At 51.8% G+C, this 23488-nt stretch overlaps 2 protein-coding genes across 10 annotated transcripts in view; one reads left to right on the forward strand and one right to left on the reverse strand.

Moving 5' to 3' along the window:
* LOC144226452 (uncharacterized) overlaps positions 1 to 16621 on the forward strand; it is a 25939-nt gene extending 9318 nt beyond the window's left edge. For 2 of the 9 annotated variants that reach the window (XM_077757857.1, XM_077757859.1), the window contains 5 exons: positions 11909 to 11985; positions 15188 to 15253; positions 15395 to 15433; positions 15680 to 15853; positions 16052 to 16621. In XM_077757857.1, the coding sequence (XP_077613983.1) occupies positions 11909 to 11985; positions 15188 to 15253; positions 15395 to 15433; positions 15680 to 15853; positions 16052 to 16582 (887 nt within the window). In that variant the 3' untranslated portion in view covers positions 16583 to 16621. Of the gene's footprint in view, positions 1 to 8343; positions 8473 to 8578; positions 8716 to 9895; positions 9994 to 10214; positions 10254 to 11166; positions 11211 to 11908; positions 11986 to 15187; positions 15254 to 15394; positions 15434 to 15679; positions 15854 to 16051 lie in introns of those variants that run through there. The other 7 variants (XM_077757856.1, XM_077757861.1, XM_077757863.1 and 4 more) reach the window with 7 other exon arrangements.
* Positions 16622 to 18110: 1489 nt separating this feature from the next.
* Positions 18111 to 22364, reverse strand: CYP2D6 (cytochrome P450 family 2 subfamily D member 6). Its single transcript, XM_077757972.1, has 9 exons — positions 22176 to 22364; positions 21176 to 21351; positions 20553 to 20716; positions 20299 to 20459; positions 19726 to 19902; positions 19422 to 19563; positions 19033 to 19220; positions 18472 to 18613; positions 18111 to 18369 (listed from the first exon to the last, which is right to left on the reverse strand). Exons 1-9 carry the CDS (start codon positions 22362 to 22364, stop codon positions 18191 to 18193), a joined length of 1518 nt encoding a protein of 505 aa, XP_077614098.1. The 3' UTR covers positions 18111 to 18190.
* Positions 22365 to 23488: the final 1124 nt, after the last annotated feature.

A 23488-nucleotide genomic window follows, 5' to 3' on the forward strand; every position in this document is an offset into this window, starting at 1 on the left:
AAAAAAAAAAAGAGTCTTTTAAAACAAAGTACATCCTCATTCATGCCCCATCTGTGCCTGTCCGAGTGGGAATTTCTCTGCAGTAGGTAACTAGAAATAGAACTGCTGAGGCAAAAGGTATGTGTGTTTTAAATAGATATTGCCAAATTGTGCGCTCATCAGTGATTGAAGGTGCGGGTCCCTTGTACCCACTTCAACATTTAATATCATCAGGTTTATAGTTTTGCCAATTTAAGGGGAGAAAATTATAGCTCTTTGTTTTAATTTTCATGATTACTAATGAAATTGAGCTTTTTTTGATGTGGCCACTTATATTTCTTCATCTTCTTTGCCCATTTTTCTATTTCATCGTCCTTTTGATCTGTAGGAACGCCTTTTGTAGTCTCCGTATTAATCTTTGCCACATACACTGCAAATACCCTATTTCTTGTTTGTTTTCAACTTTGTTGATGGCTGTGTCATGCAGAGATTTAAATATTTATATAGTATAAGTGTTTTGTGTCTTATTTGTAAGAAGATCTCTTCTACTCCAAGGTTGCAACATACTCTTTTTTTTTTTAAAGCATTTTTAAAAATGTTTATTTTTGATAGAGAGAGAGGGCGCAAGTGGGGGAGGGGCAGAGAGAGAGGTGGGGGGTGGGGCGAACACAGAATCTGAAGCAGGCTCCAGACTCCATGCTCTCAGCACAGACCCTGATGTGAGGCTCGAACTCGTGAACTGTGAGATCATAACCTGAACCAAAGTCCGACGCTTAACTGACTGAGCCACCCAGGTGCCCCTGTCCTTTTTTAAAATACTTTGGTAGACTCTCTTTGAATGCTTTTATTTATTGTGGAGTGCTATTAACCTATGCAGGGTCATGAAAACACATCGTTAATCAGGGTGTACTTGTGGTTAGACTTTGGGGCCCTGGGGCTCCCCATTCCTGCTGGGTGTTAGTTACCAGCCATCCAGCACTTTTATGGCCAAGAATTCTCATATTTGGGGCACCTGGGTTGTTCAGTCGGTTAAGTGTCGGACTTTGGTTCGGGTCATGATCTCAGGATCTGTGAGTTCAAGCCCCACATTGAGCTCCGTGCTAACAGGGTGGAGCCTGCTTTGGATCCTCTATCTTCCTCTCTCTCTCTCTTTCTCTCTCTCTCTCTGCTCTTCCCTCTCCCTCTCAAAAATAAACTTTAAACAAACAAACAAAAAATAATTCTCACATTCATTGCTCCCACCTGGTGGTTAATACATGTTTTTGTCTGCTTGCCAGAGGTGAGGAGAGAGGAAGCCCGTCACCTTTCTGCTTCACATGAATCCCCAGAGCAGTTACCCTAATAGGCTTCTGTCCTGCTGCCGAGATCTCGCACTTTAATGAACAGTCAGAGGCCCCCCGAGACCTTCCACCTTTCACAGCGATGCTCCTGCCTGTACTCTGTGCTTTGGTGTCCTCTGTCAGCCTCACTCCGTCTGCCTTCTGTTCTTGAGGGCTTCCTTCTAGCTTCTAGTTTAACAGGGCTCCGCTTGTCGCTTCCAGCACGGTGATGGATTTATTTTCAGGTCTACTCTCACTTCTGTGGCTTGAGAAGAGAGAGGCAGTGCCCGCAGGCTCATGTCTGGGCCCAGTGGCCACGGAGAACCTTTCCGTTGTCCTGACACAGGGAGCTTGGCTCAGCATAGAATTCTTGGGTCACAATCAATCATTTTCCCTCAGTTCCCTGCAGAACGTTACGCCACTCTCCCCTGACGCTCCGTATCACGGGTGGTAATTGACACCATTCTGATTCTTCATTCTTTTTAGGGAATCTGGGTTTTCCCCCCTCTGCCTTAATGTTTTCTTTTCTCTTTCTTTCTCTCTCTGTCTCTGTCTCTCTGCCTGCCTGCCTTCCTTCCTCCCTCCCTCTCTCTTTCTCTCTCTCTTTCTTTCTTTAGATTTTAAGTATTTTCTTTCTTTAGATTTTATTTTTAAGTAGTGTCTACACCCAACATGGGACTTGAACTCACAACCCTGAGATTAAGAGTCACATTCTCCAGGGGTGCCTGGGGGGCTCAGTCCTTTAAGCATCTGACTCCAGCTCAGGTCATGATCTCACGGTTTGTGGGTTCGAGCCCCATATTGGGCTCTGTGCTGACAGCTCAGAGCCTGGAGCCTGCTTCAGATGCTATGTCTTCCTCTCTCTCTCTGCCTCTCCCCTGCTCATGGTCTGTCCCTCTCTCAAAAATAAATCGATTTTTTTTTTTTTTTTAAAGTCACATTCTCCACAGACTGAGCCAGCCAGGTGCCCCCTTAATGTTTTCTTTATCCTTAAAATTCAAAAATCTTACCAAGATATATATGCTTAGTGTTATTTTTGCCCTATTAAGTTAATCTAAAAGCATGTGATTAAGAGTCAAGGCTTCCTTGGGGCACCTGGGTGGCTTAGTCGGTTAAGCGTCCGACTTTCGCTCAGGTCATGATCTCGTGGTTCGTGGGTTCGAGCCCCGCGTCGGGCTCTGTGCTGACTGCCAGCTCAGAGCCTGGAGCCTATTTCAGAGTCTGTGTCTCCCTCTCTCTCTGACCCTCCCCTGCTCATGCTGTCTCTCTCTCTCTCTCCTAGAAATAAATAAAACATTAAAAAAAAAAAAGAGTCAAGGCTTCCTTTACTTCAAGGAGCATTTTTATTTCATTGCTTCGCCCTGGACTCTCTTCCTCCCAGTGATCTTATTTTATGACTATTTGATCTTCTAGGTCTCTTCTCCATCTGTCTTCTCTCAAACACTTCCATTCTTTACCTTTTGCCTCTGTGTTCTGGGAGAATTTCTTGGTCTTCTCTTTAAATGCACTAATTCAGTTTTGTTTTGTTTTGTTTTTGTAGTATCCAACCTGCTAGTCATTGTTTCCATTACATTAAAAAAATTTTTTTAAACATTTATTTATTTTTGAGAGACAGACAGACAGACAGACAGAACGTGAGCAGGAGAGGAGAGGAGAGAGAGGGAGACACAGAATCCAAAGCAGGCCCCAGGCTCTGAGCTGTCAGCACAGAGCCCGACGCGGGGCTCGAACTCATGAACCACAGATCATGACCTGAGCCGAAGTCAGATGTTTAACCAACTGAGCCCCGCAGGCGCCCCATATGTTTTTATTATTAAAGAAGCTTCCAGACTCCACAAAGTGGTTGCATCATTTTATATTCCTGTCAGCAGTGGCTGAGAGTTTGTTATTCCACTTCTCATCAATGTTTGTTATGGTCAGTCTTTTTAATTTGAGAGAATTTATAGTAGCTATGCAATGATATCTTATTATGGTTTTAATTTGCATTTTCTTTCCTAGTGAGCCGCGATGTTGAGAGCCTTTCATGTGCTCAGTTTCCATCTATCTATCTTCTTTGGCGAAGTATCTACTTAAAGCTTTTGGCCATTTTATTTTATTTTTTTATGTAATTAATTTTTTAAAAATTTACATCCAAGTTAGTTAGCATATATTGTTTCCTTCACTGTGCAGAAGCTTTTTATCTTGATGAGGTCCCAGTAGTTCATTTTTGCTTTTGTTTCCATTGCCTTCAGAGACCTGTTGAGTAAGAGGTTGCTGCGGCCGGGGTCAAAGAGGTTTTTGCCTGCTGTCTCCTCGAGGATTTTGATGGCTTCCTGTCTTACATTCAGGTCTTTCATCCACTTTGAGTTTATCTTTGTGTGTGGTGTAAGAGAGTGGTCCAGGTTCATCTTCTGCATGTCGCTGCCCACTTCTCCCAGCACCATTTGCTGAAGAGACTGTCTTTATTCCATTGGATATTCTTTCCTGCTTTGTCAAAGATTAGTTGGCCATACGTTTGTGGGTCCATCTTTGGGTTCTCTATTCTGTTCCATTGATCTAAGTGTCTGTTTTTGTGCCATCTTTTGCCCATTTTTGGTTTTTTTCTTATTATTTTGAGGGTTCTTTATATGTTCTATTTTTTTTTTTTTAATTCTGTAATGTTTGTTATTTTTGAGAGACAGAGCGTGAGCAGGGGAGGGGCAGAGAGAGAGACAGAGAGAGACAGAGAGAGAGAGAGGGAGACACAGAATCCAAAGCAGGCCCCAGGCTCTGAGCTGTCAGCATAGAGTCCCATGTGGGGCTCAAACTCACAACACGAGATCATGACCCGAGCTAAAGTTGGCTGTCCAACTGACTGAGCCACCCAGGTGCCCCGGTTCTTTATATATTCAAGATAGATTTCTTAATTAGCTATATAATTTGCAAATATGTTCTCCTAGTCTGTGGCTTGTCTTTCTATTCTGTTAATAGTGGCTTTAGAAGGCAATATTTAGGGCACCTGGGTGGCTCAGTCGGGTAAGCGTCTGACTTCGGCTCAGGTCATGATCTCTTGGTTCATGGGTTCGGGCCCCACGTCGGGCTCTGTGCTGACAGCTCAGAGCCTGGAGCCTGTTTCAGATTCTGTGTCTCCCTCTCTCTCTGACCCTCCCCTGCTCATGCTGTCTCTCTCTCTCAGAAATAAAATAAAACATTAAAAAAAATTAGAAGGGAAGATTTAAATTTTTATGAACTCCAGTATATCAGTTTTTTTTCTATTATGGATCATGATTTTGGTGTTATATTGTGAAATTTTTGCTTAATCCATAGTCATAAAGATTTTCTCCTACGTTTTCTTCTAGACATTTTATAGTTTTAGGTTTTGGATTTAGGTCTGTGATTAAACTTGGGTTATTTTTTGTACATGGTGTGAGATATGAATCAAAGTCCACTTTTTTTCCATATGAATATCCAGTTTCTCTAGGACCATTATTGAAAAGACTCTTTCCTCCAGTGAATTACCTTTGTCTAAAGTCAGTCAACAGCGTATGGACCTGCATCTGGACTCTCTTCCCTCCCATCTCTCTTGACATCAGCAACTTCATATTGTCTTGATTGCTGAACAACTTTGCTTATTTTTTTTAATTGTTCGGCCATTTTAGGCCCTTTGCATTTCCATTATGAACCTTAGATATAAAGCATTTGATTTTAACAAGGAAAAACTTCGCTGGAACTTTTATTACAATGACACTGACTTTGAGAGTAGAATTGACATCTTAACAACATCGAATCCTCTGATCCACGACCATGGCCTCTCCCCTCATTTAATTAGGTCTACTTTAACTTCTTTCATCAGTGCCTTATAGTGTATAGTGTACAGATCTTGCATACATTTGTCATATTTTCCCATCTAAGTTTCATATTTTTGATGCTATTATAAATGGTATAATTAAAAATATTTCAATTCCCAGTTGTTGCTATTATATAGAAATATAACTGATTTTTAAATATACTTTATTTTTTAGAGCAGTTTTATGTGCACTGCAAATATAATTTATTTTTATATATTGATCTAGTATCCTTCAGTCTTGCTAAACTAGAGTAATTTTTTGTATGATCCCTTAGGACTTTATACACAATCATGTTGTCTGTAAAATAAAGCTAGTTTTAGTTTTTCTTTTCCAATCTGATTGCCTTTTACTTTTCTCTCTGTTTCTCCAATTCTCTCTTTCTTTTTATGTTAAGCTTTGAAGTTCATTGCAAGGATTGGTCATCTTTTATAATGGCTAACTCTGTCAAATTTGAAAAACATTAGTTTAATCAATGAGCAACATTATGATACATTTGCAAGTGAAAGGCTTTGGTCTCATTTGCAATTTGCTACAGAAATTGGTGGAGAAAATGTTACAGCTCTTTTATGAAATGGACACAAACAGTATTATAAGTTATATTAAGGGATGAATCATTGTAGTAATGAGGCCCTGACTGTAGAAGTCTGTTACTCAAAGTATATAGTTTGACTTCAGGAAAAAAACTGGCAAATGGTAACAAATCAGATTTGCAGATGTTAGATTGGTTATTGGGCTAGATGTTTGATGTTATGCTTTATCACTGACATCATTGCATCATTCAGGAGTATGGTAGGTTTACAAATGGTGTAAGGGGCAGTTACTTCATTTTTTTGATTGAGTTCATTGACTAAGACTTCCAGCACAGTGTTGTATAGAAATGATGAGGGCAGACATCCTTGCCTTATTTCTGAACTTCGGGGGAAAGCATCCAGTAGTTTTCATGGAGTGTATTGTTAGCACTAAGTTTTTCATAGATGTCTTTCATCAAGTTGAGGATATTCTCAACTACTCCTAGTTTTCTGGAAGTTTTTCTTCAGGAACAGTTGTTGATTTTGTCAAATGTTTTTTGTGCACCTGTTGAGATAAACACATGATTTTTCTTTTTTATTTACAATGGTGAAATATGTTGATTGTTTTTTGAAGGTTGAGCTGACCTTGCATTCCTGAGGGTAAACTCCTTTGATATTATGTATTATACTTTCCATATGTTGTTCTTTTCAAGTTAAGATTTGTTAATAATATTTGCATCTATGTTTAAGAGGGGTGTTGTTCTGTCGTTTTCTTGTGTCAGATTTTGTCTGGGTTTGATATCCGATAATGCTGCCTTCATCCCTCATACAATGAGATGGAAAGTATTCTCTCCTTTTTCTGGAAGAGTTTGTGTAGAATTGGTATCATTTCTTCCTTAAAAGTTTGGTGGAATTCACTTGTGAGACCATGTGGATCTGGAGTTTTCTTTGTGGGAGAGTTAAATACATTGTCTTCAATAGATGTGTTATTCAGGGTTTGTTCTTCTTGTTGTCTGAGCTGTGGTATTTTGTGCCTTTTAAAGATTTTGTCCCTTTCTTCTAGGTTGTCCAGTTTATTGGCAGGACATGTTCATAATATTCCCTTATTGTCATTTTGGTATCTATAGAAACTGCTTCATTGTCACCTTTATCATTCTTGATACTGATCACTCATATCTTACTTTTTTTCCCCTGGTTTAGTCTATCTATAGAATTATACATTTTGTTCTTCTCATAAAACCAGCTTTTGGTTTTACTGTTTTTTTCTTTCTTTTTTTTTTTTTTTTAATGTTTTTTTTCTTTCCTGGTGAGTGAGANGAGATCATGACCTAAGCGAAAGTCGGACGCTTAACCGACTAAGCCACCCAGGCGCCCCTTTACTGTTTTTTTCTATTGTTTTATTGTCTTTCTGTTTTCTATTTCAATTATTTTCACTTTAATCTTTTTTAATTCTGTGCTTACTTTGGGCTTTATTTGCTCTTCCATTTCCAGTTTCTTAAAGTAGAAACTGAGGTAATTCATTTGAGACATTTGTTACTTTCTTTTTTTTTTAAAGTTTATTTATTTTTTAAGAGAGAGGGAGCAGGGCAGGGTCAGAGAGAGAGGGAGAGAGAGAATCCCAAGCAGGCTCTGAGATGTCGGCACAGAGGTGGGGCTTGAACTCATGAACCAGGAGGTGATGACCGGAGCCAAAACCAAGAGTCCAACACTTAACTGACTGAGCTACCCACGTGCGCCTGTTATTTTCTAATAGAGATATTTTTAATACTGTGAGGTTTTCTCTAGGAAGTACTTTAACTGCATCCCACACATTTTGATATTTTTTCATTTTCATTCAGTTCAAAAAAACATTAGAATTTTCTCTTAGATTTTTTTATTTCACTTATGTGTTATTTAAATGTGTGTTTAGTTTCTAAATATTTGGAGATTTTCCAGGGATCTTTCTGTTACAGATTTCTAATTTAATTCCATTGTGGTCAAAGAACAAACTTTTTTTTTTTTTTAAAGTAGACTCCACCCCCAAAGTGGAGCTTGAACTCACAACCCTGAGATCAGGAGTTGGATGCTCTACTGACTGAGCCAGCCAGGTGGCCCCCGGAAGTGACTCTAATCTTTTAAATTTAGTGACGCTTGTTTTATGGTTGTGAATATGATCAATCTTGGTAAATATTTCATGTATGTATGAAACTATTTCCTAGAGGTTTGTTTTTTTTTTATAATGCTTATTTATTTATTATGGTGGGAGGGCAGAGAGAGAGGGAGAGAGAATCCCAAGCAGGCTCCATGCTGTCAGCACAGAGCCCCACATGGGGCTCGAGCTCATGAATCATGAGATCATGACCTGAGCCAAAATCAAGAGTCAGATCCTCAACTGACTGTCAGGTGCCCCTAAGCATTCCTCAGTTTTAACCATCCATAGTTTTGTCATTATTATTTAGTTACATTAATAGTAATTTTTTAAGTTACGTTAATAGTAATTTGGGGAGGGTAAAGTTACCATCTTGAATCAGAGTATGTCTGTTTGGTGTCCTCAAGCTCCTCAAAGGCAGGCTCTGTGTCCTGCCTGCCTCTCTGTCCCCTCAACATTTTTCCTGGCCCCAAGTGGAGGCTCAGCAGACCCTGGTTGACACTCAGAAATAGTTAGACTGCGATCTTGTTTTCAGTTCAGAAAAGATCCCTCTTCTGACAGGACTGAGACTTCCATACCTTTATGTGTTTGAATCCCTACAGGACTTGGCACCTAGCTCGTAGCTTGACACATTGCAGGGGCTCAGGCAGCGATGGCGGCATTGAATGGAACTGAAGAGATAGCTACAGAGGTGCCGCCCCTGACTGGTGGGGGTTTAAAGCCACCGTGAGGCAAGTGACAAACTGCTTGGGCCACAGTTGAAGAGGCTGTCCTGTCATAAAGCCCCCTAGGACATGATGTCACACACAGACACCGCTCTCCTTGCAGAAGGGAGGGGCTGTGCCCTGGACTCCCAGACTGGGCTGGGCTGCGGTGCCCTACACAGGCTCGGCCCTGGAGCCAGAGGGACGTGACTAGGCTGCCGGGCACTGAAAGGGTCAGAGGGTCCTCTGCAAATCGCGAACATCATCAAGGTTGGCAGGCTCCAAGGGCTGCCCTCGGGAAAGCCCCCAAGCAGGTGGAAGTGGTCTTTGAGACTCTCAGCTTACCTTTCCTGCCTGGCCCTCCCCTCCTCCCTCTTCCTCTCTCCCTCAGGAATCCTTTACTCCCCTCTCCTCCTCCAAACCACCTCTCAGAAAAAGCCTGATAACTTTGCTCACACCAAGTTGGAAATGACTAGAAAGCTTCCTGTTGAATATGTTGCCAGCACTTTTCTCAGAGAAGGTGACTCTGGACAAGGGAGGCACCGTAGTGCTGCCAGAGAGCCGGAGTGAGCCACGCCTGGAAAGGGCCCACTGGCTCTGGTGGCTCAGCACTATTGGTGACCTTGGCGAGAGAGGTTTTGGAGGTTTGCGGGGACAGGACCACGCTGAAGCAGCCGTAGAGTAAGGGGAGGAGAGAAGACACTCCCTGCAGACAGCCCACGGGCTGGTGTGCAGGATGGGGGGCCATCACAACAGTAGCTGGGAAGGGATCTGGTTCAAGGGAGAATGGCCTTTTTTTAATGGAACACAGGAGTGATGTGTGACTTGCTGATTAGGGGCCAGTAGAAAAGGAAAGCCTGAATATACCAGTGAGAGAGGGGACCCCCAAACACCCAGGCTGTGAGAAGACCGGATGGACTGGAGCACAGAGTGGGGCTGGGCCCGGAGGGCAGAGGGCAGCTGCGTCCCTGAAGACGAAATGGCCTGGGAGAAGCAGAGAGGCGGCAGAGAGTTAAGGGAACTCCCATCCCCATCCGGGGGTGTCTGTGTTCTCTGCTGAAAGTGGGGAAGGTGGGGTTGGGGTGGAGGTTTAAAGGGAGATTCTGAAATAGTCCCTGGGGAGAATGGGGAGCTCCCTTGGGAAGCAGAGGCCCCGGGCCACACTGGGTCCAGCTCACACTGGAGACCTTGACTTTGCAATGGTGTTGGTTTGGATGGAATTGGACTCCGATGGTGGGATTTCAGACAGAGAGGTTATTTTGAAGAGGCTAGCGATCTCCCGCAGGACTCCTAAATTATACTAGTAAATAATAATGATCAAAAGCTACCAACCCTTTTGAGTTATTTTCTGTTATGCAGCACTTCTGCAATAATTAGCTACCTACATCTGGGGTCACTTTTTTACCAAGCGTTCGATAGAGTGATCCCCTTTTCCTTAATCCTCTCCCAGCTGCCTTTTCCCAGCCTGATTCTCTGGGAGCTACCTTCCAGCTCTGAGGCTGTTGAAACCAGCTTTCATTTGGGACTCTGAGGTCTTGGGAGAAATCCGTGAGCATTTTCCAAGCTCTCATCGCTAGCCCACTCCGTCCCGAGTTTGGTCTCCAGCTGTGACCTGCGGGCCGTCCCCGGGCTGCGCCCTGTGGCCAGATGTCCTTGCCACTCCCCCAGCTGCCTCTGGGCCACTGCAGTCCCTACAGCCACCAGGGAAAGGAGCGCTGGGGTCCCTAGCCTGCGGGATGCATTGACTGGTGACCATTTTTTCTTCTCAGACTGAAAATGTTGTTTGGACTGTGCTGTCAGAGAGAGAGGTGAGGTTTAAATGGGCCCTGTTCCAGGGGCTCCAATCACCAGGAAAGGGGACCCCTTTTGGATCTCAGAGGAAGGGGAAATAGGGTTCTGAGTCCCCTTTCCTTGACAGTTACAGGATCCCTGTGACTCAGGGTTGGGCTGGAGGGCCTCGTCCTGACAGGTGGGGCACATGCCTGTGTGCGTGTGTGTGCTAATGTGTGAGCACATGTGTGAATGTGTGTGCGCACGTGTGAATGTGTGAGCACATGTGTGAATGTGCGCGCGCACGTGTGAATGTGTGTGCGAATGTGTGAGCACATGTGTGAATGTGTGTGCACGTGTGTGCGCACGTGTGTGGATGTGTGAATGTGTGCGCGCATGTGTGTGCACGTGTGTGGATGTGTGAATGTGCGTGCACACACACGCACACTGGGAGCCAGTGTCCTGCCAGTGTCCAGATGCTCTGCTTGTCTCACGGGAGGGGCCCCAGAAGAGGAGGATGAGTCCTGGGGATACTATTTCTGATCCGGATTGTGGGATCTGCCCAGAGTAGGGGGGGTGCTTTCGAGGACTCTGGGGAGAAGAGCTGACCCTGTGCTGAATGAGCAGCTACGAATGTCCAGCCAAGGCTGGGTCCTTGCTTCCTGGCCCGGAAGGCAAGGCGGACCCGTGGAACAAGTACAAAAGGAAGGGAGAAGGGAGCGTGCTCCCGGCTCCAGGTCTGGCTGCCAAAGCCTGCAGAGGCGCTGAGCCTTGCCTGCCAGGCGGCGGGAAGCCCGGGCTGAGCCCCGTTACAGCCGCAGGATTTATTCCCCCACAGAGTTAGACACGCCCTGGGGGAGGTGGTCCTGGGGATTGGGAGGAAAGCCGGTACCCCCGCCAGTGAGGGCACGAGAGAGCCCAGCCTTATGCTCAACTCGGCTTTCCTTCCAGGCTCTACAAGCCCCTGTACATAGTGCAGGTCTTCATTCTTGCAGGTAGGAGCCTGGGTGCGGGGTGACGGCGGGAGCTGGGGAGCTGGTTCCCGCCTCAGGGCCACCCCCACCTCTTACCACCTACCGGGGCTCCCAGGGACCTCAGTCAAGGCTGCCCTTCTATCCCTTTCTTCCCTTCCCTTCTTTCTGCCCTTCGTAGTGAAACTAGGATTTGAACCCACGTTTGATTCTAAAACCCATGCCTCCCCCGCTCCCCAGAAAACCCAGGAACCAAAACCCCCACAACCTAATGTCCTACAGCAGTGATCTTCCTGTTTTTGCTTGCATTCCTTTTGAAAAGTCATATATCGCGCATATACTTTAATATCTAACATCTTTCGTTACAAGTTCATTTTATTTTATTTTTTTATTTTTTTATTTTTTTTAAATTTATTTCTAGGAGAGAGAGAGAGAGAGACAGCGTGAGCAGGGGAGGGTCAGAGAGAGAGGGGGTCACAGACTGAAATAGGCTCCAGGCTCTGAGCTGGCAGTCAACACAGAGCCCGACGCGGGGCTCGAACCCACGAACTGTGAGATCATGACCCAAGCGAAAGTCGGACGCTCAACCGACTAAGCCACCCAGGCGCCCCACAAGTTCATTTTAAAAAGCTATGATTTCTGGTATATTGTAAATACTGACATTTTAGTGATTACATCGCTCTTTTAAACAGTTTCACTGGTCTTTCTCCACCCGCCCGCAGGAGTGGCATACTACTATTTTCAGGAGTCTGTGAGGAAGCCAGCCCCGGACCATGAGATCGCTGGGGAATCCGCACAGGTAGGCACTGCGGAGGCCTAGAGGCCGGGATGGTCTCCCTGTAGCCTGAACAGGGGTCACGCTTCTTGAGCTCAACTGTTAACCGACTGTGTGTGTACGTGTGTGCATGCAAGGGCTCTGCAGAAATTCGCTGTGTTTCTGGCAAAGTGTCAAAACAGAGGCCCCACCTTCCCCGGGTTGGCTGGCTGGTCGCCCCCGGCCTCTGTGGCAGTTGCCTCCACCATCCAAGAGGAACAGATGACCCCTCATTCATTTGAGTAGCCGTGGAATGTGGTTCAGCGCCCACGGGTGAATGAGGTGGTGGCGAGCAGGACACCTGCCTGGGGTCGCATTCTCTCCTCCGTGTCCCAGATCCGCGAACCTATGGCGGAAGCCCCCGCCCCCATCCCTGGGTCAGAAGAACACAGATGCTGGACGCTCACCCAGGGCCACGGGCTGGATTACGTGCTGTCCATCTGTTACGTCATTTAAGCCTCACGGCAACCCAGCAGCTCACACTTTATACAGATCTAGGCCCAAGAAGGACTAGATCCAGGCTGCCCAAGTGACAGCACAGAACCACATACCTGATCTCTGGGGGCCTCCTCTCTGCACAGCGCTGTTGGGAAGAGAATCCCATAGAAACAAGGTTATCGGCGGTGCAGAAACTCTGAGAAGTATGTGCTCCACCTTCTGGGGTGACCGTTCAGAGGTGGGGAGCCCCTAAGAAGGCCCATGTTGGCAGGTACCTTGGAGAGCACCGAGTCCAACTTTACCTCCTTTCTTTGTCGTTGCTGTTTATTTTAAAGTAACCAGTCAAATTCCATTTAATCGTTTTATTCTCACGGCACCTGGTGACTCATAGGGTTAAGCGTCCAACTCTTGATTTCAGCTCAGGTTGTGAGCTCATGATTTATGAGATCGAGCCCCAAGTCGAGCCTGCTTGGGATGCTCTCTGTCCCCCTCTCTCTGCCCCTCCTCCACTCGCTCTCTCTCTCTCAAAAATAAAAACAAACACTAGTCAGTGAATTCCTACAGTGGAAGCTGAGGATCTAGCTCTTGTAACAACTGCACATCTACTGCCCCTCCAGCATGCACTTCACCTCCCTCAGCCTTCTAGTATAGATAGCTGTAGCCTTGTTTTGAGGTTGTAAAATGTTGAGTAGTGACATTTTCGATTGTTAGTCTTTTAAATAACATTGATGTTTCGCTGATTTTTATATCATTTTTAGCTTTAAGTCCCCCTCCACAGCAGTGGGCTCTTATTTACTTTTTTAATGTTTATGTTGAGAGAGAAAGAGACAGATCCTAAGTGGGGGAGAGGCAGAGAGAAACACACACACACAGAATCTGAAGCAGGCTTCAGGCTTGAGCTGTCAGCACAGAGCGCGATGCGGGACTCGAACCCACAAACTGTGAGATCATGACCTGAGGTGCAGTTGGACGCTCAACCGGCTGAGCCACCCAGGTGCCCCAGGGGGCCTTTTTTTGACAGGCATAACCAGAGCAGCTCCATCCCTTCGAACAATCCGTCTGGTGAAGAGTTTTCCGTTCCTGGACTTTGCGGTAGCCAGATTGTTCTGGAAGTGGAGGCATCCCCGATGCAGCCTGGGCTTCCGGTCTCTCGCTGCATGGTGCACCTGAGGCCTCTTTGGGCGCATGCGCAGCAGTAGTTTGTGGCTTCCAGCGGAGCAGGCAGCTTCGTGGGGATGGACAGCGGTTTGTCCGCTCACCACTTGAGATACTTGGGTGTTTCTAGTTTGGGACCATCACCAAAAAAACCCGCTGTAAATATTCATGCACAAGTTTTGTGTTGACATAGGTTTTCCTACCACGTGGGTAAATACCCGGCCCCCGATTGAAGGGGCGCCTGGTTAAGGGTGCATTTAGTCCTGCGAGAAAACTGCGACTTTTCCAGGGTGGTCGCTGCCGTTCTGCGCTCGCACCAGCAGCGAATAGGAGGTTCCGGTTGCCCCACATCCTCCCCAGCACTTGCTGTTGGGTTTTAGCCATTGCAGTGGGTGCGTATCATAGTTCTCATTAGACAGCAGTGAGGGTTTACATTTTTAAACTGAAAATAATACTCCTAGCGGTCGAGTAGTGTGCCATGGCCACTCTTCGTGTGTGATTTTTGTCTTGTCTCTTTTTTAGTTTTCCTTCTACCATTAATTTACCCAAGCTCTCTGCCCCCCAAAAATCAATCTCCTTGCAATACATTTAGACAAATTAGGTGCTTTATCAATATGATGTTTTCATGGAGCCTCCCTCCCCGTTTCCATGTGGACAGGATGCCCCCCACCCTGCTCACCCCTCAGCTGTCCTGGGGCCTCCCTTTCTCGTGGATCTGGGGAGCGCTCCACCCCTCCCATGTGGGGGTGCCCCCGTCACTCCTTCGTTTTGGTGGGACCCAACCTCTAGGAGAACCCCTGCTTCCTGAGGGGGACGTCTTTAGCTATTACATATCTGAAACAGTCTTAAATCATATTTGTCTAAGAGTTTGGATAGATACAGAATTCTAGACCAGAAGTATTTTCCTCATAGAGTTTGAAGATCTTCGTTGTCTCCTGGCTTCAAAGACTTTCAAAGGAAAGTCTGAGGAAGGTTGAATTCCTAAAACAGGCTTTTTCCCCCTTTGTATTTCTGGAAGTTTTGAGGTTCCTTGTCCTCTGTGTTCTCAAATGCATTGATGGGAAGCTCTGGGGTGGGTCCCCGTCATCCATTGTCCTGGACACTTGGTGATTCCTTCTCTTCTGGAAACTCACTTCCCTCATCTTTGGGAAATTGTCTTGATTAAAAAAAAGGGACATATTTATTTGGTATCTCTCTCCTGCCACCTCAGTCTGTGGTTTCTGTTCCATCTCTCAGAAAGAGCTGTGATTTAGCTGGGGGAGCGCCTGATCTCTTCGTAACTGTTCTTTCTGGAAAGTGTTTTGTTTTTTTCAACTTGACCTTCCACACTTGGACTGGATTTTTCATTTCCATGATTATAGCATATTTTTGTGTGCAAGAGTTAGAGGTTTTTTGAGCATTTCTGTTTTACAGCCTATTTTTGTTTCATGAATGCAGAGTTTTAAGCTTCTAAAACCATCATTTCTTGTTTGTTTGAACTTCTCAAATTACTGGAAGTTTTTAGGTGTCTGCGTATGTGGATTAGTGTGTAGCTGAGGTGGCCCTTAGATGTCACCTCAGCCTTCCCTCCCTCCTCTCTCTCCTTGTCATGCAGCCCATAGGGGAGACCTTAAGGCCAGTGTGGGGGCTGATGGATAAGTGTTACCCTGTGACCGCTCAGGTAGGTGAGGGCTGGGGACCCCTCTTCCCCCTGAGCGGGGTGGCTGTCCCGGGCATCCTGGGTGGGTCCAGCGGGAGGAGGGGCCAGGCAGGGAAGGACCCCCGCCCCTCACAGCTGTGTCACTTCTGTTTTCCTCTGTAGAGACGCAGAGTCAGGAGTGGGAAGAAGCAAGCCTCTGAGGTGAGTGAGGCTCGCTCCTGTCAGAGCCCCACGAAGGGCAGGGACACCCCAGCTCGCGGCAGGGGAATCCCAGGGACAGTGGCAACCCCTCCCCCCGGAAACTCCCCACTCACTGAGCAGGGAAGGACTTCCTGGGAAAGACAGTAGTGTACACAGTCCAGGTCCAGGTGGAGAGAACAGGGAGGGCCGATGAGGCGATCTGAGGCCCTTTCGGCCCGCATCCCACCCTCCTGACCCTCCCCGCAGGCCGTACCCCCCAGGGCAACAGGAGGACCGAATGGTGCTGCCGAGGGGGAGACGGACGTCTCGTCTCAGCATGAGGGGGCAGGGAGGGCCCCAGAGGCGGGAGCAGCCGGCCCCGTTGCTGCCGGGAAGGAGATGGCTGAGGAGGAGGAGGTGGCAGGGAGGCGAGGCGGGGAGGTAAGAAGCCCGGCGCCCCAACGGGAACATCTCCAGCAAGGGTCCTACTGAGAAGCCCCAGTGCACTGGAGGGAGGGGNGTGAGCAAGGAGCCCTGCGGAGCCGAGAGGCAGTGGTCCTGGTGTCCGCAGGAGTGGGTCTGAGCCCTGCCTCTCTTGACTTCCTGTGAAGTGAGGCCTTGGTTTCCCCATTCGCGTAGCGTAGAACCTGTCCTCGCCCACCCCTGCGGCCTTTCTTTCTTCCCAGGAAGATAAAAACGTCCGTAAGGAGATTGCAATATACCGTGCCGGTAAGATGGCAGGCCCCGGCCCGGTGCAGGACTGTCCCTCCCCGACCTCAGCGACCCTGCAGCGGCCACAGATCGCTCCTCTCAGACCTCCTGGCCTGGGTGGGGAGGGGAGGGAAGAAGTCCAGGGAGCCTGATGCCCCATCCTCCCCGAATGCACCCCCTGCCTCCTGCTTCCTTCCTGGTAGCGGGAACCGAGGCCCCGCCCCCCGGGCTGGAGGACCAGCCGGCAGGTTCTGGGCCTGTTCCCTGAGGCGGCCTGGTCCTGGGGAAAGGCCCTCCCGGCAAGGGACCCACAGGCTTGCCTGTCTGTGCTTTCCAGAGGCCTCTGAAGTGGAGAGAGAGGAGGAAGGGCCTGGGGCCTGGGTGCCCCAGCTGCTCAAGAGGCTCTGGCTGGGCTGGTTCCCGGCCCCGGACACCCGGAAGCCTCGGAACCACGAATGACAAAGTACCCAATAAATCCACAGACTTACTGCTTCTGCAGACCCAGCTGCCTCCTTTCAGAGGCTTCGTGTCTTCAAAAACCCAGTGAGGCCCTGTCCACACCCCCTGTCCTGACAAGGGACGGGAACACCACCTCCTGCCACTGAACCCTGACACATCAGATACTCCAGACAGACTCAGTGCCAGGGGACAGCCAAGTCCCCTGCGTGCGGAGAGCAGGGAGCGCCATGTCACGGAGGCGTTTGGGAGCTGCCGGTGGGCCCTGTGTCAGGGATGCTGTTGGGTGGGGGTGAGGAGGGTCCTCTGGTAAAAGGAAGCCTCAGGGAGGCGGGAACTTCTGACCTGAGTGTCTGTGGTCCCCAAGCTGTTCCCTAAATGCACCAGGGGGTCCGTGCAGGACTTGGCTAAGCAGCCCACTCTCAGAAGCCGCCAGGTGCTGCCCAGGTGTGCAGTCCAGAACCGGCCGATTGTGGGGGTGGGGACGGGGGTCCTGCTCCTGGTTGGGGCTCCAGGCTAACGGGGTCATAGCCCCAGAGGTCAGAGCAGGAAGACAGGCCCCGGCAGCCACCTGATGCCACCATCTCATTGGCTAAAGGGGAAACAGAAGCCCAGGGCAGGAGAGGGACTGGCCCAGGGTCACACAGTGTCCTGGCAGAGCAAGGACGAAAGCCAGGTGTCCTCCTCCAGGGTCTCCACATGGCCTCCTCGTCCTCTGACCATCCCACTGTCACTTGGGCCCAAGGTTGACCCCGTCCCTGGGGCATGTCTGGGGCCCACAGGTCTCCCTGCCTCCCCCTGGCCAAGTCTCCCGAGAGCCCGGCCTGACCCAGCCACTCAGGGGACTGTGCCCTAGGTTGGGGCCCGGATGAGTGTCCTCCTGCCCCAGCCTGGCCACGCCTGACCAGGTGCCCGGACACAGGCATCCCTGAGGGGCTGGGAAAGGGGGCTCATCCTAGTTTGGGGTGACTGGGGCTCAGGGAGGTGGCTCACTCCTGGACTGCCATTAGGCTTCCCAGGGAAAGCTCTGGCGCCTGAGGGCTGAGCCCTGGGTGTTAAGCTGACACATCCTTCCTGGCCATCTCTGAGCTCCTCACTTTGGGGGTGTTGTAGCTGAGGGGGGTGCAGAGGACATGCTGGTTGCTGGCTGAGCCGCTGGCCAGTGGAGTGGGGTGGGCAGTGCTGGACCTGAGGTGTGGGCGTCCCGGCTGAGTGGGGTCCTCCCCACCCCCACCAGGGCCTGGCTGAGCCCTCTTAGCAGCTTGCTCTGGCTCTTCCTGGCATGGGCTAGGACCCTGCACATTGTCATTAACCAGAGTGGCCAGTACTGGGTCTCCGTGGGTGACTAGAGGGTAAGCTCGTCATCTTCTGACCCTCAGTATACCCCCCTCTCACATGGGATCAAATACCAGGTAAGGATGGCTAAGGCAGGGGTAGGGGTTGGCCCTGGGGAGGCAGCCGAGGCCCCATCCCTGCCAGGGGCTGGTCAGGGGGGCCCTGGCGGGACTCCAAGACTCCAGGACTCGGAAGCCAGGATGGAACCGCCAAACCGGTTTATTGCGTGTCAGGGCCCCTGCTGAGGAGCCAGTGGGGGGGAGGGGGTGGCTGCTCCTAGCGGGGCACGGCACAGAGCTGGTAGGGGTGTGGGAGCATCAGGAAGGAGAAGACGCCGTGGTCGCTGGGGCGGGGCTGCCCCTCAGGCGCGGAAAAGCTGAAGCGCTGGAGCAGACAGGTGAAGAAGAGGAAGAGCTCCATGCGGGCCAGGGGCTCCCCGAGGCATGTGCGGCGGCCTGTGGGCGGGTGTGGGGGTGCTCAGTGAGCCTGGGGCCTGGGCTCCATCCTCCAGGACTCCCCTGGGAGGGGGGGGTCAGTGAGTTGGGCACCCCGGGTACCTGCAGAGAAGGGCATGAAGGCCTCCTGCTTGACAAACTGGCCCTGGCCATCCAGGAAGTGCTCGGGGTGGAAGCGGAAGGGCTTCTTCCAGACTGTCTTGTCCTTCAGCACTGATGACAGGTTGGTGATAAGTGTTGTCCCCTGGCAGGAGATGCCTGGCATGGGCGGGGTCTAGGCGATGGGACGCCTGGACCCCGGCCACCACACATGCAGGGGTGCACACTCTGCCAGGCACACGCGGGACTCTTTCAAATGACCCCCTGGAGCTGCCCGGCACCTTCTCTGTCCCCATGGTGGGACCAAGTGACTCCCCACCCACGGGGGTCCGCACTGCCGCCTGTCCCTGTGCACAGGCTCCTCCAAAACACTGTGCAACATTTCAGTCTGTCTGCCCCCCCTGACTGGCGGCTCTGAAGAGTCAGGCCGCCCAGCCTCTGCTCCCATCCCCCACGCCTGCCTGGGCTGGGACGGTCGCGCGGAAATGAGCACTGGGTGACTTGGGCTCCAGTCCCCGCCTTCCCTGGCCTTGGCTGTGCTGGAGCATGCGTGTGGAGACCTACCTTGGGGATGTGGAAGCCCTGCACTTCAATGTCCCGGGATGTCATGTGGGGCATGCCCAGTGGGACGAGGTCCCCAAAGCGCTGCACCTCATGGATCACGGCCATGGTGAAGGGCATGCGGGTCTGGTCCCCCATCTCTGGTCGCTGCGCCGGCCCCAACACCTCGTCTATCTCCTGTTGGACACGTCCTGGACAGACCAGCATCCCCACGGTGGTCAGATCCCCACTGGGGTCCGACCTCTGCCTGACTCTCTGGAGGAGGCCGGTCTTACCCTCGAGCCAGGGCCCAGCCTCTGCTCAGAGCTTCGAGGGCTAAACCAAGCTTACGGGGCCCCAGCTGGTCCCTCTTCTCCCTCATCCGTGCCATCTGGGCCCCGGGCGGAACTCACGCTGCACATCCGGGTGCAAGATCATGAGCAGCAGGGCCCAGGCCAGCGTGACTGAGGTGGACAGCATCCCAGCAATGAACAGGTCGGATGTCACCAGGAGCATGTTCTGGTCATTGAAGCTGGTCTCGGGGTCCCCCCTCGCCTGGGCCATGCCAAGACGGTGAGCTCGGGCAGAGGGAAGAAGTCCCCAGATGGCCTCCCACCCTGCGCCCGTCACTGATCACTGGGTGATGTATAGGCCCCACCTTCCTGGACCTCGGTTCATGGGGTCCTCAAACCACCACCATTGCCCCTGACACCTCACCTTTTCCACCTCATCCAGGAAGGCGTCAGTCAGGTCTCGGGGTGGCTGGGTCGGGTCCCGGGTCATCTTGTGTTCCTGGACTAGTTCGTCCAGGAGGGTCATTAAGGCCTTCTGCCCTGAGAAGACCTTGCCAGCCAGCCCCGGGATGTGCAGGAGCACGGGGATGTGGTTCAGGGCCTGTGAGGGCCACACACGGGGGACCTTCCTGTGCTCAGGGGTTCACCCTGGTCGGTCAGGTCCCCGCCACCTCCAGGGTGTCCCCACCGTTGACATGTTTCCTCCCTAAGTTCGGGCCTTGATCCTCTCACCTGGCTCGGGGCCCAGAAGGATAAATCTAAACCCTAGATCTCGTGGGCGCTCGTGGCTTCCAGCGGAGGAGGCCCAGGCTCCTTCCTTGGCCGCCTCCTGGGCTCCTGCGATTTCCCCACCTTCTCCAGGCCTTTTGTCTTGGAAGCCTTTCTCCCAGGCCCCTCTGGACTCCCCCTTGCTCCCCCCCACCCCCTGGGGGCCCCATTTTAGGGCGGAGCTCGCCCTGCAGGGCCCCTTGGCGGCCCCGCCCCGCACCTCACGCACCTCACGCAAGAGGCCGCTTTCCTCCTCCAGTCCCTGCTGCATTAGGACCATCAGCCTGTGGAGGCGCGGGTCGTCGTACTCGAAGCGGCGCCCGTAGGTGAGGGAAGCGATCACGTTGCTCACAGCTTTATTCAGCAGGGTGCTGGGGCTAAGGGGGCGTCCTGAGAGGGGGCGGGTCGGGTCAGGGGGTCTCCTCCATCTCTTCCCCAGCCGCTCCGTCCCGGTCTCCAGTGTCCCTCGGCCCCGACACGCACCGGCATGCTTGGCGAAGTCTGCACAGAGGCACGTGGCCTCCTCGGTCACCCACTGCTCCAGGGACTTCTTGCCCAGGCCGAAGTTGCGCAGGGTGGACAAGCAGAAGCGCCGCTGCTCGCGCCACCCGCGCCCGTAGNCCGGCCCCCTGTCCGCCCACACAAACCTTGCTCCCCACCCCCACTAAGTCGCGCCCGCTTTGCCAGCCTCTTGCCGCTGGGCACCGACCTCTCTGCCTGCCCGCCAGCTCTCTTCTGCGGGGGGCAGGTGTCGGCATCAATCTGCTCCGCCCACCCTGACCCCTTCCCAGTCGGGGAAAGTCCCGGCCCCGCTCCGGCCTCGCCCGTACCGACTTCCTTCGCCTCGTTCCCGCCCACCCTGACTTCCTTTTCTCGCTCGATCCGGCCCTGGGCCCGCCCCTTCTCGGTCAGGCTCCGCCCTCATCCTCCCCTGCCCGACCCCGCACTTGGCACCAGGCCCTTCCTCCAGCGGCGGCCACGCCGCATTCGCTGACTCTTCCCTGCACTACACGTCCACGATCCTGCCTCCGCTTGGCTCTGCCGGGTCTTGAGGCACCACTGCTGGCCCGGTCCCCGCCAGACCTCGGTCTGCCCCCCTCCTCCGCTTGCCTTGGGAGCGCGGCCCGAACCCCAGGTGCTCGTAGATGGGCATGGGTGGGCGGTCGGCAGTGTCCTCGCTGTGGTAGACCAGAGCCTCGCGCATGGCCTCCAAGCCGTTGAGCACGACCACGGGCGTCCAGGCCAGTTGCAGGCTGAACACGTCCCCGAAGCGGCGCCGCAGCTGCAGGCCGAGGGGTGCCGGCGTTCGTCAAGCCCGTCCCCACCCAGCAGGCTGCGGCTTGCCTTGGGGCGCCCCTAGGCCACGGGCAGCATGCCGGGGCAAGGGCGAGATCTGGCCTCCTGACCCCGGAGGTCACATTGTCAATGGAGGAGGACCTCACACCGCATCAGACCTCTCAGCTAGGACTTTGCAGAGGTCACCAAAATTGTCAGTAGGCCAAGTTAGGGTCCCATTCTACAGGGAAGAAACTGACGTTCATAGAGGTGAGCACTGAGACCCAAGAGACCACAGCAGCAAAAGAGTTGACACTGTCACTGTAATTATGTCACCCTTGGTTTGCTGGTATCTGACTTTGGCTCTGGTCATGATCTCACTGTTTGTGAGTTCGAGTCCTGCATCAGGTGAGCTCGAGCCCCGATTCGAGTGAGCCCTGCATCTCTCTCTCTGCCCCTCACTCATGCCCTCTTTCAATAAATAAGATAAAAGTAGAAAATGGGCCTCGTGATGAGACTCCTTCCTTCCCCCATTCTCAACACCTTTTCTCCTGACGTAATCAGAAGGGACCCAGGCCACACAATGTAAGCGCTGTCTGACGGGATCTCCAATCCACGGCCAAGCCCACACCCCGCTCCAGGCCTTTGCCCTCTTTGATCGGAAAATCCCAACCGTCCTTTGGGCCCTGCACAAAGGCCATCGGCAGTAAGCCTCTCGCACCTGGCTCCTGTGCTCGGCCCATCTCCTGGGGCTCCCCCCACCCCCGCTGTGTGCTGCTAGGTGGGGTTCCCGCCCCCCCTCTGCTGCTCCCCGCCTCCCGCCTTCCTCACCTGGTCAAAGTAGCAAAGTGTGTTCTGGAAGTCCATCTGCAGCAGGTTGCCCAGCAGAGGCAGCGGCACGGGGCCTGGCGGGAAGCGGGCAGCCCAGAATCTGCGCCTGTGCCAGAGGTCCACCAGCAGCAGGAAGATGGCCACGGCTATGGCCAGCGGCCCCAGCGCGGCCCCGGTCAGCAGCCCCATGGCTGCCTCAGGGCCCGCTGGGCTCCTCTGGCACACTGGTGCTCCTCGCCACACCAGGTGCCCAGGACCCGGCCAGACGGGGCGCCCTCACTGCACTCTGCGGGCTCAACCAGCCTGGCCCCACTTTCTAAAGGAAGCCGAGATCGATCGGCCTTTGCCCTCCGCCCTGAGTCAACATGTCAGGGCGACTGTGCGGCCAGAGGACGCAAGCGGGGGGCCAAGGAAGGTCAGGTGCAGGTGTGGCCACCGAAGTCCTGTCCCTCTTGGACTGTCCGGGTGCTTCCCCAGCGTAGTGGGGTGAGATTAGGGGAGAGATGAGAAGCCCACCCCTCAGCCTGACTCCGCAGCTCTGTTACAGGCTCCGAGGAAAAACCTGGGGTCATTGGACTTGATTCTGCCATCCACCTGTCATATAAGGATGCATCCCTAATGCGGTCACAGCCTTGACCCCAGAACAGGCCCTTGTCTTCTCGTATGTTACCTGCCCCCTCCCAAGTTTGTTACTGGCACTTGCCCAGTGCCTTAGGGAGGCCACAGCGATCAGAAGGACCACGGCAGGGATGACGTTCTTGGTGTCCCCTTACTTCACACTACTTCACTCAACACACACAGAACCACACAATCACAACCCACTCACACAGTCACAGATACTACCCACACGCTCGCACACTGACACGCAATCACAGCACACATTTACACACCCACAAAACCACGCACCACTTAAACACACACACACTCGGACCCAGCACCGAGTCACCCTAGCTCCCAGTGGCTGCCCAGACCGCACCCCTGCCTCCTGCCTCAAGGCCGCCCACAGTGGTGCTGTGGCCCCTCGCCTGGTAGGCTGGGGGCACAGCTTCCTCAGTTCTGGCCTGATCTTGGCCTAGTGAGTTTTTACATCTGGGGCTGGGGAAGCAGCCGGTTGTTTTCGGAGCTCCCTACTCATCCTGACCCACCAGTTCGAANGCAGCTTCCTCAGTTCTGGCCTGATCTTGGCCTAGTGAGTTTACATCTGGGGCTGGGGAAGCAGCCGGTTGTTTTCGGAGCTCCCTACTCATCCTGACCCACCAGTTCGAATGGCCTGGTTTGTCACGAATTGGTCCTTGGACCTCCCAGCTCTTGCG

This window comes from Crocuta crocuta, unplaced genomic scaffold (assembly GCF_008692635.1).
Source record: "Crocuta crocuta isolate KB4526 unplaced genomic scaffold, BGI_CrCroc_1.0 scaffold143, whole genome shotgun sequence".
Taxonomy (NCBI): Eukaryota; Metazoa; Chordata; class Mammalia; order Carnivora; family Hyaenidae; genus Crocuta; species Crocuta crocuta.